The sequence below is a fragment of the Megalops cyprinoides genome, chromosome 24, assembly GCF_013368585.1.
Source record: "Megalops cyprinoides isolate fMegCyp1 chromosome 24, fMegCyp1.pri, whole genome shotgun sequence".
NCBI classification, from domain to species: Eukaryota; Metazoa; Chordata; class Actinopteri; order Elopiformes; family Megalopidae; genus Megalops; species Megalops cyprinoides.
Genome location: NC_050606.1, coordinates 19,337,945 through 19,356,818, shown reverse-complemented (window position 1 = coordinate 19,356,818; position 18,874 = coordinate 19,337,945). Strand labels below are relative to the sequence as shown.

The 18,874-nt window shown below is 40.8% G+C and overlaps 1 protein-coding gene across 2 annotated transcripts in view; it reads right to left on the bottom strand.

Moving 5' to 3' along the window:
• The window catches only part of LOC118771009 (contactin-associated protein-like 2), a 231,779-nt gene that overhangs the window by 78,688 nt on the left and 134,217 nt on the right, over window positions 1-18,874 (bottom strand). For both annotated transcript variants that reach the window (XM_036518836.1, XM_036518838.1), the window contains exons 9-10: window positions 10,051-10,200; window positions 3,066-3,228 (exon numbers count right to left, since the gene is read on the bottom strand). In XM_036518836.1, coding sequence (XP_036374729.1) covers window positions 3,066-3,228; window positions 10,051-10,200 — 313 coding nt within the window. The remainder of the gene's footprint in view (window positions 1-3,065; window positions 3,229-10,050; window positions 10,201-18,874) is intronic.

The following is an 18,874-nucleotide window of genomic DNA, read 5'->3' as shown; positions in this document are numbered from 1 at the left end:
CAACACTAATCTAAAATCAGGGGCTTGTGGGCGTATTGAATAACTGGTATTCCAATACATGATAAGTGACAATTACTACTACTGACAATAAATGTGTGTCTACATCACTCAATGCCACATGTCAAGAATGACAGGATGTTTTCCAATTAGTACTTGACAGAAAACAAAAAAAGAAAACTGATTTGTGTTGTCAGCCCAACTTCTCTCTTTGTATTCCCAGACTGATAGAGACCAGTGTCAGACATCTCTGTTTGAAGTGCATCTAAGGACTGATTCCTTTAAATGTCTTTAACAGTGCACTCCATATCTCTGACATCAATATAAACAGCAACAGATAATCTGGACTTTCTCTGCTCTGGTGGCAGGTCATTCCAAAGGGGAGTCCTGGCTCCCTTTTATTTCTGCAAAAAATTGTATAATTACAGTACAGTCATACAGAATAAGTCAGTCAGAGTATCCCATTGGAACAGTCAGGCGCAGCTGGGGAAACATAAATATACAACAAATGCTCCAGCTCCCTCTTCACATAGCAAAACAGTCGCCAAACTCTTTAATGTAACAAACACACACTAGACATAGTTCATATTTTGAGAATGTAGACATACACTCAGTATTTGCTTGATGAATACCACAAAGTTAATTCCCCTATAATGTTGAGTAAAGTGTTGATGTCCACATGTTTGGCTTCCAAAAACAACATGGCTAACTCGGGCTAATCAAATTTTGGTTTTATGCATGGATTATACAAATTAATGAGTTAATCTCATTTACCATTAGACCAACCAGTAAATTTAATGAAATTCATGGGAAAATATGGAAACTAGTAAAAGATTTTTTGTTGTTTAACAAAAGAATAAAAAAACTTATCCCATGTATGCATGCAGTATGGTCTTTTATCAAGTTTCTTAATTCAAGATCTGTAGGCAGAACAATATGGTTGCAGGAAACCAATCACACAAATGAGATTGCAGGTATAGCTGGAAGGCCACACATCCTACAAAATTCCTTTGGATTATATGAATTACAATGCATTGAAAAGGGCTAAGAGAACTAGCTACTTTGCAAATTTAGCTCAAATAATGGATGCCCAATGTACTCTTCTTTATGCTGCAATGGATGTTATTTATGTTAGTCAACGTCCCAAACACCAAAAAGTGTTTTGTTACGACAAAGAAGCAGATTCGATGTTCGTAGCAAAAGACAGGAAGGTTTATTAGCACAGCCGGCCGTGGGAACATCAGCACTGAGCAGAAGTTCAACAGGTATAGAATTCAGTTCATTTTTTATACAGTTAATAGCAGTCACATTTGCATATGAGTTATGATAACCAGCGGGGGTGCTGTTTCTGATTGGTCTTGTGGAGCTGTGCATAGCTAAACAGCTCCCTCTCTAATTGGGTATTTCCTGAGCCCTGTAACCTAATTGGCTCCATAGGGTTCACAAGAGGCGGCGTTTGGCTCTGGTCGGATGTGGCGACATCGCTTTGTATTCAAATACACAACGCTTGTCTCCAGCGTTTGTTTTCGAATACACATCGCGTGTCTTCAGATCAAACACCATGCCATTCCACAAAACTGTCTCCTAACATTTATGTATTTATTCCTTTATTTTAATTTTAAAATTTTGTTTTAAATATTTTAATCCCTTTATTTAAAACAATATTCACCCTCAAGTCAATGTTTATTGGTGATCGTCACAAAACCGAACTGAGAAGTAAAGGGAAACTACATATTAATGAGTCCATTAGAACACTGTGAATTCATTATTTCTTGCAGTTATAAGAAACAGACCATTTACATGCTGTCATGGGAAGAGAGGATAGACAGAGGGAGACTGAGATTCACGGCGCTGGTTTGAATCTACTTTATTCAACGATTAAGTGTAAACATTGACAGAAAGACAGCGGCATTCATGTAAAACAGGCTCTTAATATATATGAGTCAGTCCCTTGATTATAGCGATCTCACACAGGCACACTCATACACGCACGCACCCGTGCGCACACGCACCGAGTTTAATTAGTGTGAGAGTTAATTTCCATATTTTTGAACCGAGCATGCGGCGCAGATTCTGAACTGAGTAACCTGTGACAGGATGACATTTCCATATCCCAGGCGACAAGTTGTTGTCTTTGCTTTTATCCCACTGTTATGATTCAGCCTGGTATGTCTCCGCTCCGAGCGCAGTTTGTGGGATAAGCAATGAGAAGCCCTCCAGCGCAGCTACGGCTTCATCAGTATTCAGTCCTCTAATTACCAGCTCAAAAGAATTCAATCTGATACCTGCAATGAGCGGATTGGCTGCAGACAAGTACATCCTGACCAGAATTTGCTTTTTGGTGACAAATTTAAGCAAGCATCGTTTCCTACATGATTATTATTGGTACAGTGGTGGAATCCAGAGAAAAATGTAGCTTCCATCACATTTATTAGTGGCAGGTAAAGACAAGTTGTGACGGATTGCCATCACTACGGTTGAGTATGCGTTCTGACTGCCATACTAACGAGCCTGGCTCTTTGGCATCGCGGTCAAAGTTGCATGGTTGGTACCCTGTAGACCCGGGTTCGAGGCTGGGTGGGGTGACTGCTCTTGCCCTTCGCTACACAAGACTTAGACTGACTCAACGTATAGAATATTTGCTTCAGAGATGCCAATCCTGTGGAACACCAGAAAATGTTCTGGAGAGACAGTTCAGCTATCTAGTAAGTGAAAATGATAGTATGAGTTAATGTTACTGTTAACCCTGTCACAGATAATAACAAAATATTGAGCACTCAGTTACTCATTTGAATGTGTTAAGGCATTTGGTTCCCACCCAATGTGCGACATGAATTATAATTGTAGGAAAAGGCTGACTATATCAGTCTGATTGGGGAAGAGTTCAACGGCTCATGCATATGCATACACCTACAGAAGAAGCCATATCACAAATCCCACTCGACATTCTGAATAACAAATTTCAAAATATTTTTCTATGCACTATTCCTATGAGCATTTGATGGTTATCAGAGTAACCACGCTGAGTCAGATACCTTTGATGAAGGAGGATGAAATGGAGTTTCTACCTGTCTATGATGGCACACATGTCCAGGCTGACGTTCTCGAAGACTCCCAGCATGCCCTGCTCCACGGCAGGCAGGTCGGCCAGTTGGTCATCCACGTGGATCAGCTGCATGCAGCCCTGAAAGGAGCGCTGTGAGGGCAAGGAGCTGCCACGCTGGAAGAAACCTGCAGGGGGCGGAGGAGAGCAGGTATGTAACCACTGGTCACACAGGTCGCCACACTCTCATTTCCGCAATGGGAAGGAGCACAAGGAAAATTTTCATGCCAACTGCAAAATTAAGCACTGTATGTTTTTATCGAGAAAGATAAAGATTTCCTGCATAATTTTCAGTGAACACAATTATACAGGCACAATATTCCATTTAAAGCATTTTTCTTAAGCAACATGGAAGGTTTCCTAATTTTTGTAATCATTACTATATTTAGTCATTAAGGATGATTAAGACCTGGAGTTTTTCTCAGCTTGTTTTCTTGCATGTATTGCAGTCCACTCCAGCACCAAGAGTAAGACGCAGTCTGACTTTCAACCCACTTTTTAAACAATTATACATCATAGTACCTCAGTCCCCTCAATTAAGCATTTAATTACCACATATTAAGCACACCGGCATTATGATTGACAGCTATATTTACATGCATATATCACAGTTCAGACTCAAGCCTATTTTTTTATCAACATTGCGGAAAAGAATAAACAAGTTCACCAGGAATGTGTATACAAAGCCGGAGTATATGAAATATAAAAAATAAAAATAAGCATGCGAAAATAAGCATACATTTAAGTGACAGAAAGTCTGGTGTTCTAAATTTTATAGCTATATTAAACCATTGTCAGTTGGTTTATGGCCTCATCTCTCATAGATTGACGATGTTGTGTGAAAACTTGTGCCATGGGAAGGCTCACTTCTGTCAAGATCAACAGATTTACCTCAAAAGTAATTCAAAGACATTCCATAGACATTTTCTTTTGTGCATACTTTGAGATTTACCGTCCTCACCAAAACTGAGAAGAGAATCTAACTTCCATATCCAAACTGTAAATTTGTTAGGCATTCAAAAATCATGCCAGCCTAACAGAATTTGAGAGCTGGTTGACTGAAATGTGTTTTCTTGGACTGACTTGAGATTTTGATAAGCCATTAGCTTTTCTGAAACCTCACTGAATGTTTTAACATTTGGGCAGTTTATTGTTCAATCAGTGCAAGGCATCTGCTGTGCAAGTATTCTATATTCATTTGTAACCTCCTCAAGTTTATCCTCGGCTTTGTGGATTCTGCCATTATGAGTCTTGACCCCCTAGATAACATCAATCAGACTTTTGCCCTTAGTGGGAGCTCTCCAAGCCCTATACCTCCTTCAGCCATGTCTTCAGCTCTCTAAACACAATTGTGTTGGGCAATATCCACGTAGATACATGTAATATCCATGTCCAGGTTGACAACTCTTGGCTAAAAATTGGTTTTTGAATGGTACTAGAGGAGAACATGGAGTAACACATTTTGATGTGGGTCAGCGTGCAGCATAATTCACATATAACCTTTTTGTGCAATCAAGTTTATCAGATTCATTTTCTTGCATGCATTAGAAAATGTTTAAAATCTTTTTTGACAGCAACAACATGCCTGGGGAAATTATTTGCCTGTATGTTACTCACAAGTGCCACTATGTACACATTACAAGACAAATGCAGTGAATTTGTCAACAAGCCTCAAAGGATGTCGGTGTAACCCTTGAACGCATTTAAATGTTTCAAAATGCCATCTGCAGCAGGGAAGTAATTCAGAGTTTAGATACACCATTCTGGCCTCTCAGATCAGGTGTGTTCTAGCAAAACACACATGATAATCAAAAACATAATGATATTTTGAAACTGTCGACATTTTCACCTGTTCTTCACTTTTGATTTTATGCAAGTAAGCAGCTCGCGGCAGAATCACTTCTCAAAGTTCACTGGCTGATGGAATTTCCCCACTATTTATTACATGCTGGTATGAAAATCCACATCATTGAGGATGATTTACTTTTTCAAAGGGGAATCTCTGCACTGACACATCTTTCAAATCATGAACGACATCCCACCACTGTTCTCGGCTTTCTTCTCCCCCTCTCTTTTTGACAGACTCCCCCTCAGCCGTGTCAACCTCCCGCTTTTGTTTTGAGTGCACTTGTGATTTTAAAAGCTACTGTATATCTGTTTTTATCTTTTGTTTGTGGTTTTATGCTATATTGCAAGTTAAGCTATTGCAAAATAAGTTATATCTGTCAGTGGGCAGTTCTGGGTGGATACTATTGCACTCACTCACTCAGACAAATGCTTCCTGACGTTGTTCCTGTGTCCACATTTCATTTCCTCCTCCCTTGCCCAAAAATTCATCCATTTATTGTTTTGCAGCCGTGAACTCCTCATAATTAGTCACTAATTGTATAATTAGTCACGTGCCTGTACTGGTTGCTTCAAAACTGCAGACGCTGGAGTGCCAACAGGGACGCCTGAAGGATAATGATTGAAATGCAGGCTGAAAGCCTGCAGGTCACATGACACAGACAACTCTGGGCTGCATAAATTATTCAGTGGGCTTCCCACAGCGCACAGCCAGACAGCACTTATCTGCCATCTCAGCGGATTGACAGCTCTCTCGCTTCTGCTCGGTTGCAACTTGGTTGCCTCGCTGCAACTTTAGAGTTCTACCAGGAAAAACAACACAGAATTGCCTTCATTTTGAAATGAAATGTAGCACAGGACCCTTCAGCAGCAAGAAGGGAAAAAGAAATATTGAGGTTTCTGTGACTAACCACAATAGGGTGTGATTTTCATCTTAGTAGTCCGCACAAGGTGCTTTGGAGTATGCTTAAGTGGTGCCTGCAGCAGTACCTGTGTGAATCCCAAGAATAGGAGTGCAAATGTAGGTGTTCACAGCACAATTTGTGTGCAACCTATTCAAGAACGTTCCAATTTATTTTCCCCAACACACTTTCAGGTCATTTTTTTTCCAGTGCATTTAGTTGGTCAGGTTTCTGGCTTGCTAGCCTTCATAGCTGAGCCCCAATTTGTACACATGCCCACCAAAAGTCATGGGGCGTGGGTAATTATGAATGAAGCATGTCTATTAATAATAGCATGTTGACCCCTGCCCACCTTGATCTTAACGATTGTGGAAGACTTTCTACTAATTTCTGGTGGTACTGTGCTCCACTCCACCTTTAAAGCATTTGTAAGCTCCACTACTGAGGAGGGCTGTCTTAGCCTTGCCCTAATTGTGGATTCCAGTTCATCCCAAAGATATTCTGTCAGGTTGAAGTCTGTGCTGGCCACTGCAATGTTCTGAGGTTATTCTCTTAAAATGACACCTAGTCAAACCTGTAGCCACACCGATCTTCCTGCAAACAGGTGAGGTGTCCCATGACTTTTGGTGGAATAGTGTATTTCAATGTCATCAGCTACTTATATTGTGATTGGTGCTTCCTTCGCTTCTAGCTCTCAAAGTTGCTCCACTGATTGCAGAATCTGTTCTTCAGAGACACAGAACATCAAAAATAGCCAGCATTCAGCACAAAGGCTCGTGCTAGCTATAACACTGACACCCAGGATATTTTAGCACACAGTTTCCATTCAGTGTCATACTGTTACCAGATCCTCTTCTTTAGCTCCCAGGACTGTGACATATCTTTTCCGTTCATTAATGCCATCTCCTCTTCTCTGAAAACTGTCTATCAAGTTCAAGATCAAATGTCTCCTTCACAGGTGGACAGTGGGTTCACACTCTGTAGAGCTTCTGTAACCATGAGCAGTGTAGACACTGAAAGAATTGGAAAAGCAATGGTGTGACAACAGCAGCCAATCAGATGTTCCAGAACCTCTCTAGCAAACATCACTTCTTAAGTATTGTCTCATTAACCTGCGGAGTGAAACCAAGCTGATTGAGACTGGGGCTGAGGGTCCTCACCAATCAAAGCCTGCTATATAAGCGCCGTGCTGTGGAGGTTTGGCTCTGATCTGCTGGGAAGCATGCCACCTCTGACTCCCACCTTCTGCCCTCTGAGTCAAGAGTCTCTCTGGCTGAGCTCCAGCGGGTAGGGTGAGGAGAGGCGCCCGGGCCTCTGTCTTGCCCGCGAGCCCTGCCAAAAACACGTCCCCGTATACAAACATCCGCGGAGAGCGGCGGAGGAGATGCGCCAGACGAGGCGGTGCACAAAGCAGCCGGCAGCGCGGGGAGATTAGAGCGTGTGAGCGCCAAGCTCAGAGCGGCAGATACAGACTGGCACCGCTAATACTCTCAGTGCCGGTCCAGAGCTCCACTGCGGTACTTACTGTATTCCCAATTACTCAGTCTCAGCGCAGGAGGCTGAGATCTCTCTCTCTCACACACACACACACACACACACGCACACACCTGATAATTGATGATTATCTAAGTGTTTAATGAATAATTCATATGTCTTTCTTTAGAAACTTTCACCATCACTTTCATCATCCTTGTCAACAATAAAAACACCACCTTATTGACAATGCACAAAGAAGCCTTTCTGATGTGCTGTGCATAAAAATATTCTGTTTTTTTCCAATCTACAGTGGAGAACAATAGATAAAACCATAAAGCGGGTCCACGCTGTGCACCGTTGTGAACAAAGGACAGCAGAGACGTGTCCATGGACTGTCCTCTGTTCCCTGGATGTTGAACCTAATGTGAAAAAGATAAGTCTATTCTGACTGAATGAGTCAGCCGAATGTAGATCGGAGCAAGGCGCTCAATACAATCAGCATTAAACGCTCAGTATAATTTGAACACAGTGCAGCAACTGTGGGGTATCTGACCATGTGGGGAGTGCCTACAGCTGTACTTTTCCACTCTGCAGACACACGCGCGCACACACACACACACATATAGATACAGTACATACTGTATCAACATATACACACAGACAAACACAAAGAGATACACTCATGCACACACTTATTTACACATGCATGCGTGCACACACAGACACGCACTCACAAACACAATGACTTGAGTCAGATAAGATTGATTCGATTGAGGGAGGACACTCTCGACTGAGTTCAAAATGCCATCATCACACTGTGTGATGTACCATGAAAGCCAGAAGTTTGTGAACACCCCGGTAAATTAATGAGGGGACAGGGTACCACTCTTATGTATTAAAGCAATTTCAGTGGGAGGTTAATTAGTTTCTCTGCTTCTGTGCAGAAATCTAACAGCCTCACATATTTCACTCTCCCTCTCTTTCAATTCATTCAATGATCTCTTTTTCCGTTAGTCAATTAGCTTTTTCTGCTTGCTAATATAGCTGTACCAACCAAAAATAGTTGCCATAAATAGTATACTCTGCAATCATATTACTGAAAGAAAAAAGAATTCAAGCATCTCCTAGACAGCTTCAGCAGGATAGTGTAGGCTGATGGATTTTCCCCTCATACACATTATAAGGAAGAAGGGAGGCAGAAGATACATACTGTATGAAATATGGACTGCGCCAAATTCATTCACGCTGGATGAGAATCCATTCTCGCCAGTGGGGATTGGCGCAGCGGGGTTATGTGTGAAGCAGCAGCTAAATCCGCTATACATGGCCTCACCTCCAGTTCGTGCCACTGAGCCATAAGCCGTAACCCCCCCCCATAGAATATGCACCACCAAAGCATCTACCAGGAGCTACACAGTTGTATAGCTGCGTTTAGTACTTTCCCATAAGAACAATGCTATTATTCCGCTGGGCACTTAGCTATCAATTTTGTACCGGCTAGCTAAGGACCTCACATCCCGAACAGGTAATAACAGCATCAAACTGACAGAAATGGTGGCGCGGCTACATTCACAGAATAGTCGGGGGAAGCTACATTGCAAGTTTCCTCACAAGGGGATTGTTTGTTTGATGTGTTAATGTACCATTGGGGAGAGAGGGAGAGAGAGAGAGCGAGACAGAGAGAGAGAGAGAGACAGAGAGAAATAGAGAGCTTTGCTTTTTTTTTGTTTTTCCCATGTAATGTAAATCCACAGAATCCAATCAAAATATAAATCTCATATAAAGCTTTCTACCTTTAATAGCATGTAATTTCATATACATATCTTTTAAACAAATTTAAAGTAACTCAATTTTATCATTTTAAAAGAAATAAACCATTTTTTTCAGCAAAGTATCTGCCTCTTTGTGTGTGTGTGTGTATTCTATGCAATTTAAGCAGCAATGCATATGAGAAAATAAAAAAAACTGTGTTTAGTTAGATCAAGCATTCATAAATATGGCAACAGGCATTGACTTAGTGTGGTCATTGTCAAATATATTGTAACATGTTTTAATTTGTTTATGTGTAGAGTGATAAATGTTGAGTTAACCATTGAAAACTTGAAGAGATCAGTACTTGGTGCCTTTAATCCTATTGTCTTTACAGTAGGCCTATATGTATGTGAGTACAATGTGTTAAATGTGAAACTATGAACCCAGAGCTGCCGTTTAACCCCAATGGTGCTCAGTCACTGACAAACAAAACCAGCCATCCCAGTGCAGGGGCTGCCATAACAGTGTGCCTCTGTCATGACACAAATGCCAATAAATCACAGCCATGTAGTTACTCAACGTCACAACGCTGCAATGCACTGGAGCTAAAATTGACAGCCATCACCGCTTGTCTCTGTTGAAATTATTGTCTTGGTTACTCTGATTCTATGATGGCCAACAAGGCAGAAATATAATGCCATGGTTGAGGAACTGGATACAACGGGCACTGTTTCAATATCAATGGAACCTGAATTATCCAGTTGTTTGTGTGTATACACACACGCACACACACACACAAACACACTTACACATCCCCGGATAAGGGTGTCTAGTAGGCACATAATGCTACTGCTATTATTATTATTATTATTATTATTATTATTATTATCGTTATTATTATTATTATTATTAGTAGTAGTAGTAGCATTATTATTGCTGTAATGAAAGGTCAGCCGTGGATGGTTTGATAGCTACCTCCAAAGTAGTAAGTTCCCCCTGTCCTGATCTGGATGGGGGTGTTGGTCCGCACTGCCGAGGCCTCGTCGCTGTCGATGGTCAGCATGGCAAAGTTCTCCTTGGCGTGGAAGCGAACCTCGTGCCACTGTCCATCGTTGAGGCCCGAGCCTGTCGAGAGAGAGTGAGACGAACAGCAGCGGTCACCGAAATGAAGGCAAGCAAAGAGCCCCGAACAGTTACCCCCAGATTTCATCAGCCTGTCGGCAGAAGCTGGGAGGGTACAGAGGGAATTCCTCTGAGGAATGAAATTGAAAACAAACCACTCGGTTTAAGGTACAAAGCATTTGCCAATCCCCACATGGAGAGGGCCGTCCACATCATTCTTTACTGGTAACGCATGTCAAACTAAACACTCCTTTTTAATTAGATTCTTTTTGAATAGTGCACAATGAGATTCATAATCATTAAAATGCAACTGTCAATTTGCACTCGTAAGGTAATTGATCTTCCACAGAAAAACTCTAGGGCTTCTTTAAATCCCTGTCTGGTTAATCCTACTGAGAGATTCACATAAACGCCGATGAAGGAGCAGACCTGTCATCTGTCATAGAAAACAGACAAGCGCAAAAAATATAGATGCATATTAACATCAAAACACGCATATTATTGCAATTACATACGATTGCAATAACCTTTTAAATAATGTACCAACATCTAATGTAATAGCAATGTAACATTAAGCTGCTACCTTGTTTTGGGTTCATATCATTAAGTTGGATTTTGGGGCTGCGCGGTTATGCTAGCAAAGCTCCAGTGAGCGAACGATAAATCCGAGTCGGGTTTGGAAATTCCTCAGACGCAACCAGCTGAATCCCAACGGGCCGTCAAAGTAGCAGGCGAAGCACTTCATCGCGCCGCGATCCCAGCTGTGTTTGTTCAACACTGAAGGAGGATTACAGCTGCGTACGACGGGAAATAATATCTGTGCGAGAGCCAGCACTGACAGATGGTGGTAAAAGAGAGGGATTAGACGGGTTAACCTCTGAACCGCCAGGCGCAGAAAAAAATTAAGTGGGAAAGTTTTGCCTTCACAATATCTTTGGAGTGTGTACTTAGTGATTACCAATTAAGTCTAATGTAATCAGAACTGTGGTGGAAATGAATCAATGCCCAGCTTATGAATCCCGTGACATTTCAGTTTCTCCTTTCTTTTATTAATGTTATAGTTAGTATTAATGAAAAACCCATACCCCTTACAAGAGACAGTATTATATCAAATACAAATCAAACATATCACTCTGTTATTAAAAAATGTCATTTAAGTTAATACAACTGGGGTGGAGCACAAATAACCTCAAAAAGCAAATTGAGACCTAATAGATTAATAAAACAAGAGATTAAGGGATGTAATAAACAGGGCTACCAGTTAATTTCTATTAGTTGGCACAAATATATAGTATATAACATTAAGGGAAACAAGAAACCCTCTTTGGGCTGAACTGTCAAATAGATTGACTGTAAGAGGACATTATGACGGTGTGAAGCGTTTCCTCTGTATCATAAATGACTTGATTAAATACTCATGTCATAAAACACACAAAACTCTTTAAGGCAGAAGCCATTATCGGTCTTTAAAGAAGGAAACGTCACACTATGTATGCAGACAAAAATAATTCTCCAATAATGGTGACAATACAAACATACACTGAATACACACTTATGACACATTTCACTGATGTATTTTCTTTTTGGTACACTGCTAAATAAACTCTCAGCCAGGGTGGTTTTACATCGCGTGTCACTTTGTATTTTCGGCTCATGTCGCGTGGGGGAGAGACTGTCGATAGCCATTGGAGAGTAATGGCTTCATGAATTTCCTTTGGACGGCTAAGCAATTTGCCAGGGAACACAGTCTCAGGTTAACAGTTCTGCCATTACTCCTGATTTGACAGCAAAGATCGATAAAGCAACAGACACATGTAACATTTACTCTGTAGCCTTCACAAGGGACAAAAGCACCCAATAACAAGAGTGCAGCCTGTTCAGAGAAACACATACCTAATGTATTTCTTTATTTCAATTTATTTATTCCAAAAACGTGTGTAACTATTGCATTATTCTTTCACCATAATGGCATGCAAAAAGGACTGCAAGAGCACTAAACATATGTTGACATCATACAAAAAAAATTCACATGAGCCCTTAAACTTTGGCAACTTCATATTCAGTATTAGATCCTGGCCCTGTTGTTATCACAAGGAAAAGAGCTATACACTTCTGATTGGCTTCCTCACAGATAAATTTGCCCTCGCTGTTGATCTGTGTAGCAGGCACCCTTTTCCAACTTCAATTCACCATAGAAGCTGGATGTATTCTAATGCAGTGGGGCATAAGTGCCATGTTAAAGGTTATTAGCACCACAACACACCTGGAATTCAAACCTCTCAGTAAGGTGTTCAGGTCCTTAATGCATTCCCCATACTTGTCAGACTGGAGCTGCACTGGGCCAAAGATTCAACAAAAGAGAAATGAGGCATTGATATCATTGACTCGGAAAAGAAGCCACCCTTCCGCATGCCTACCATCCTCATCAATATCTATTGGCGACGTTGCACACAGTGAGTCAAATGAATCGTGAGATTAGAACCATGTGATCGTTACAGTCACGGAACATAAGCGCCGTTATAGCCTCTGAGTAACGTGGAATAGTTATGAAACCTCGGTGAATACCAATGTGTGAGAAGAGCAGTCAATATAAAAACCGGCAGTGCATCACAGGGAATGCATATGTTCCATTTGGACAGAAAATAACCAACAGCATGAGACAACTCCTGCCAAGGCGATGAGTTCTCAGCACTACCTTTGCCAGCAGACACCCACAATGCACCTCAACCAACAGACCACTCTCTCCGTGAATAAAACATAACTGTGGCCAGAGTGACATGGCACTCATATTTACATTTATTCATTTGGAAGGCACTTTTTTTCCAGAGTGACTTACAAGAAGTGCATTTAATAAACAAACAAGCAGCACAGCCAATAACCTACAAAACACAATATTAACTGTAATCTGCTTAAGTCATTGCAATGTTAATTACAGGCTTAAGCCTTCAGTACCTGGAAACTGGTTGAGTAGACTATAATGTTAAAAAGGGATAAAAAATGTTTTTGCAGTTGCATTCAGAAGATAATTGGGGACAGTGGCTGCATCCACAACCAAATAAATACAGTGTAATCCTTTAGGAGAGGAAAAATATTCACCCCTGCATTCTGATTAACCATCCATTGGATCATTACTGCACATAAAAGGCCTTCCCCCTCCATCCCATATAGGTACTGTGAGGTCATGGTATTTCAAACGCGAGATAGCTACACAGTCCCCTGAGATGCCTTCATCAAAGACACACTTACACCTTTAAAAGTTTTTCCAGCAACAGTAAAATGTGATAAAGACTTGCTTAAATTTTGTGTTTTTCCAAGTTGCTCCAGGTTTGCTTCATCTAAGAAATTAGAATATCAATTCATTCATTTTAAATTAGCACTTAGATTTTATGCAGCCCATCTTAAATGGGTTCACACGAAGAGCATCAATCACTCTACCTGCGAGATTTGCCAACCTACATGTCTTCTGGGAATATTCAAAAATTGGAAAGTTTTGGGAACATGCTGTAAACGCGTTCAATGCTGTTTTTAAGATCCGTTCCCCCTTCTCCCCTGAGGTGCTTCTCCTTGCAGACGGTTCCCAGCTGAGTCCAGAAGACTTTTTCTTGCAGTGATGACCGCTGCAAAAAATAATATACTTAAAGGTTGGGTTCTGCAGAGAGCTTCTTGTACAACTCTTGCTAAATGGGACAATACAGATAATCATGTACTAAGACTGACACACCATAAAGGATTTTGTCCATGGAGGATTGTAATAGATAACTGCAACTTTGATGTATATTCATTTTGTCAGTTGTCATTTGCTTTTCAGTATTACCTAATTTCTCTGTGTCCCACTCCATCTCTTGAGGAAGGTTAAAGAAATATAGAAAACATTTTTTCATAAAAAAGGACACACTGAATCCAGCTCATTAAATAGTACCTGTGATTACACACTGAAACCAGCTTATTAAATGGTACCCAGGATAAAGATACGAGAAAGTACCCAAGGACAATGTTTATTAGGACATGTTAACCATATGAGGACCACTGGCCCATGCCTGGAACATCAAAATACATACTTTGCCAGGCCTCTCATTCACATTTTACAAATTAGACTGATATACATTGCATGGTAATATTGAGGTAAGCTCAGTTTTTGCAGACAGTAGCTGACGTGAATTACAGTCTCTCTAAATATTATCAGTTACCGAGGTGTGACTTCAAGAAATAATGTATATCGTGTGCAACTAAAATCATATTTGATCAAGCAGATCAAATGCAATTTTGAAATAATGATCAGCAGGCCAGTTGTGACTTTGACATCACGAGATCAAGTAAACCAAGTGTGACTTCATGAAGTGCAAAGTCATGACATTATGAAATCCCATTAATCAAGTGCTCAGATTTACCAACATCATGGATGACCTGAATGGAATTTGCTTCCTGTTTGTTTAAATCAGATTCCTTCATGAGCACAGAGTTTAGGATTTTTAATTCATTTCCCCTTTATACAACCTTTTTTGACCCAGTGGACCGTGTAAACCTCTGCAGTCAAGCAGGAGTGCTGAAGCGAGACAAAGACAGTCCTCTGGTAGGCTGGCAAGCAGCCAATTGCAATTTTTCACACTACAAGTCCCACAGTGCACCACAGTAAAGTTGTATGATAGGTGCTACTCTGATGTCAACTGAGCAAAGAACAGCTGTCTGACAGCAGTGAGATGGCGACTATCCACCCCTATCCCTGGTGGAACAAAACCAATTTGTCCTGCCGATGTGGGCTCTCAATCATTGTTGGCAGATGTCTAAGTATCTTTTTTCCAATATCGTATGTAACTGTGTTTGTTGCTTAGTACTGCAAAGATTCACACAGTATGATATAGTGATCATAGAGTTTGTTAATGTTTTTTGCCTTACATTTGTGAATGCATTCAACTGCTAGTCTAATTAGTCTGTATTTTAGACTGGCTAAACCAATCAGGAGACACTTGGTAGGTTTTACTGTAGGATTCAGCCAATCCCAGCACATAAAACAAGAGTACCATGCACACCAAATCAGAAAACATGCATGTAAGTTAAGGATTTGGAAAAAGCCATGGGGAAATTTCAATTACCTTCAATGTTAAAAACAAGCCAATTCATCCATCAATGGATGGAGCGTTCTGCAAAGACTAGCTGTTAAAGACAACTCCAAACACAAGGATGAGCACCTCTCCCACAGGCTCTAAGAAGTGCAGTTACCAGTGCAAAAATGGAATCTTACTGAATTATATATTATCTGAATTCCAAATATCGTAATGGTACTGCGCTAAATCTGACCATTTGGTGTTTGCACCTCAGAGAAAAACAACAGCTTTGTTATGACACTCAGAACGTACACTCATTTTTACACAGTGCGATCAGAACTAAGCAGAGTGGAACGGAACGAGCCTGTTAATCACTGACTGCTCTGATTACTACCTGTTCTTCAAAACAGTATTCACACACAGTGTTTCATCCAGTTAACTGAGAGTGACAGTTAACCGGGTCGCCCCTCTCATCATTGGATCGGTGACACATGCTGGCACAAGGCAACACTGGCTCAAGCCACTGCTTTGTTCTGCATTGGGGCTGCCTCATAATGAAACAGCCATGCGGCTGGAATGCAGGGTTTAACGTGCGGATATTTATCATTGTTAGTGACGTCGCTGCAAAGCAGCATGAAAGAAGGGTGGAGGAGCCAGGAGGCGAAGCTTCGGCGGCAATTATGTCATCAAAAAGAGGCGCCCTCCAGCCATTTCCCTGGCATCGAAGAGATCCCACCGACATGATTAATGAGGCTCGGCGCTCGCTCAAACTGCACACGGAGACCCGGGACACGATAAGGTGCCTCCGTTTTTCTATGAATAAATCATCCGATGAGGAAATAGGCCCCAAACGTTCTCTCTGAAGTCCGGTCACAAAAACTCTCATGGATCTCTCCAGAAAACAGGAATTACTTTTAAGAGGTCTGAGGACAAAATGACGCACAGAATCAATATTCAGACACTCACTCTCTTGCTTGTGGCTGGATTTTATTAATTGATCAGTTTTTTTCATTTCAAATGAGGGAAGCCAACAGTTCCTGTCTCAGGTTGAGACCTAATTCAGTGTTTATTCCCTGCAGTACTGTGAACGAGACCCTTCACCTGTCCCCAAAATAAAAACTGCAATGTAATGTGCAAAATTGTGAGCAATAACTGGAATTTAATATGCCCTAAATGACTGTTTTGTGCTGATAAGGATCCTTCTTTTCCATTTGTAACTTTAGCCATACATGGGCTCATCATCAGTCAACAGGCATCGCAAATTGTCTGACTGTAATTGTTTAATTGCCACTGTCTGTTTAATTGCACACGTGAGGCCAGCCATGGGTTAACGAGCTTCACCTGTGCCAATTAGCAATTATCCCGTGATTAAATACAGGTGTATGGCAAGTGGGAGCTTGAACCCAGCAGTGGAATTGTGTGGTGATGCTCCCTTTGAATGTCCTGGTTCTGCATTTTTTTTAATAAGTTAGTATTTTTCTCTTCCTTGTGTTTTTTATGGTGTGGTGCATTAATCACAACCATCACAAATACACACAGTCAGCAATGACCCTTTAGTGCTTGCCGTAGCCCGGGGGCCATGTACTTGAGTATACTCAGGACCCTTGGGTCTTCACTCAGCTGCACCCTGAGGAAAGCTCTGAGTGTTCTCAGGGACCTAAAAAAAACAGCAGCGCTAATCTCTGTGTCTGCGTGCGGTCGACAAAACTTCTTGCCGTTTCCAGTTGGTCGGCGCACTCTAGGGAACTGACAGGACGCAATTTCTGCTGTCACTATTCCGCAGATTAACTGCGTGGGGCTGTAACCTGCTGCCGTGAATAATCAATCGGCCACACAAAAACGATAATCAGAACACCGTCGCTGTAGTATTAGGCAAAACCACTTACAGGCTACTTGCCTGGGCGTCATGAGAGCAAAGGCTCTGAAATTGTTTTTTTTTGGGGGGGAGCTAACAAAATGCATAACTGTGGCTAATATCTGAGTTTACTGAAATGTAGGCAGAGTATTTTACAGCAGCAGCCAGTGCAACAGAGGTGACCGTTACTTTAAAGGTGCGGTGCCTGCAGAGCGCTGCTCTCAACTGCCTGCACAGACTAGTCTGGAGACCGCACTGCCCCAGAAAGACTGAGGAGAGAATGGCAAGGAAGACTGTAATAAACACTCCTCAGAAATGTTAAAGATGCATTTTAAAACTAGTTACAGCACTATGTCATCTTGCAGCTTTCAAAGCCATGAAGAATCCTTCTGCAAATATCAATATCAGTACAATACCTGGGTTAGCCCAGATAACTAACTGCGGAAAACAGCCTGCAACAGGTTTGTGGAAGACAGCAAATGATCAATAGATTATAAGGATGTAGGCATTTTTGCATCTGCATCAAAAACAAGTGATTAAAACACAATACATAATATGTCAAAAGACCTATTATCAGATATTAGACTATTTATTCAGATATCTGAATAAATTCAACAGATGTTGGTTAAATAGAATCATGATTCATACATGCAACAGTTATGCTAAATACAGCTTCTAGCTAGCAGGAAAAAAAATGATCATTACAGAACATGTAGCATTGTTGCATGACAAGATATTAGAGAGAGGCTGTGCAAGATGTTGTTTTCTCTCACTCTGTATTCAGGTTGAAATGCCTTGAAGTGCTTGCACACAGGAATGATGTTGTGTTGTAAAAAAGAGCATAGCTTTTCAAACCGTAAACAGTGTAGGACATAAAACTCCCCTTGTTGCACATCTAAAAACAAGTCCTAAATCTCTGCTTCACAAATTTTCCCTTCCTGCATATTGAAACAAAAGTGCGTGACGAGGAAGCAGACCAAAAGGATCACTTCATAGACCTGAATATTTCACAGTGCCGAGGTTCGATGAATGGATCTACTGCTGGATTCAAAATGACAGGAACTCAATAACCCGGGGTTCTTTCAGGAAATCGATATGACTGTATAGCTCCTGAAATCCGGCAAACAGCCATGAGGGTTTCTGAGAGACAAAAAAAAAAAAGAACTTCCAATTGCATCGCTGAACTTCCTTAGTTGCATTTAGGAAGTCATGAGTACGTTTTAGTTAGAAGAACAGAAATCTAGGGAGAAGATTGTCTTAAAAAGATTAATGACAGCTCAGGGCAATCTGATCCATTGCTCCCCCCCCCCCCCCCCCCCCAAAAAAAAAAAAGCAGTGTTTTCATTCCTTATTTCATAATCAATATCAATGTTTCCACAATACGTATAAAACAATAAATATGAATAACATGTCAGTGATACATTAATAGGTTTTCATATTTGAATGTGAATGTTGTTTTATTGTCTTTATAAATCTTTTTTATCATAGGAAATTTACTTTCATATCAAATTTCCCTAGGTAAGGGAAATATATGCATGACATTACTACATTTCTGAGCAATTATGTTTTATTTTTTATGAACCTTGTTATGGAATATGGAAGGCAAATCATATCCCACACGAATGGCAAATCATCAAAATAATTATATTTAATTATTAATAATTATTATATAATTGTATAAAATAAAACCTTGAATAAGATATTACTATCTAAATAAATTCAACAGCTGTTGGTTCAATGGAATCATGGTTCGTACATGCAACAGTTATGCTAAATACAG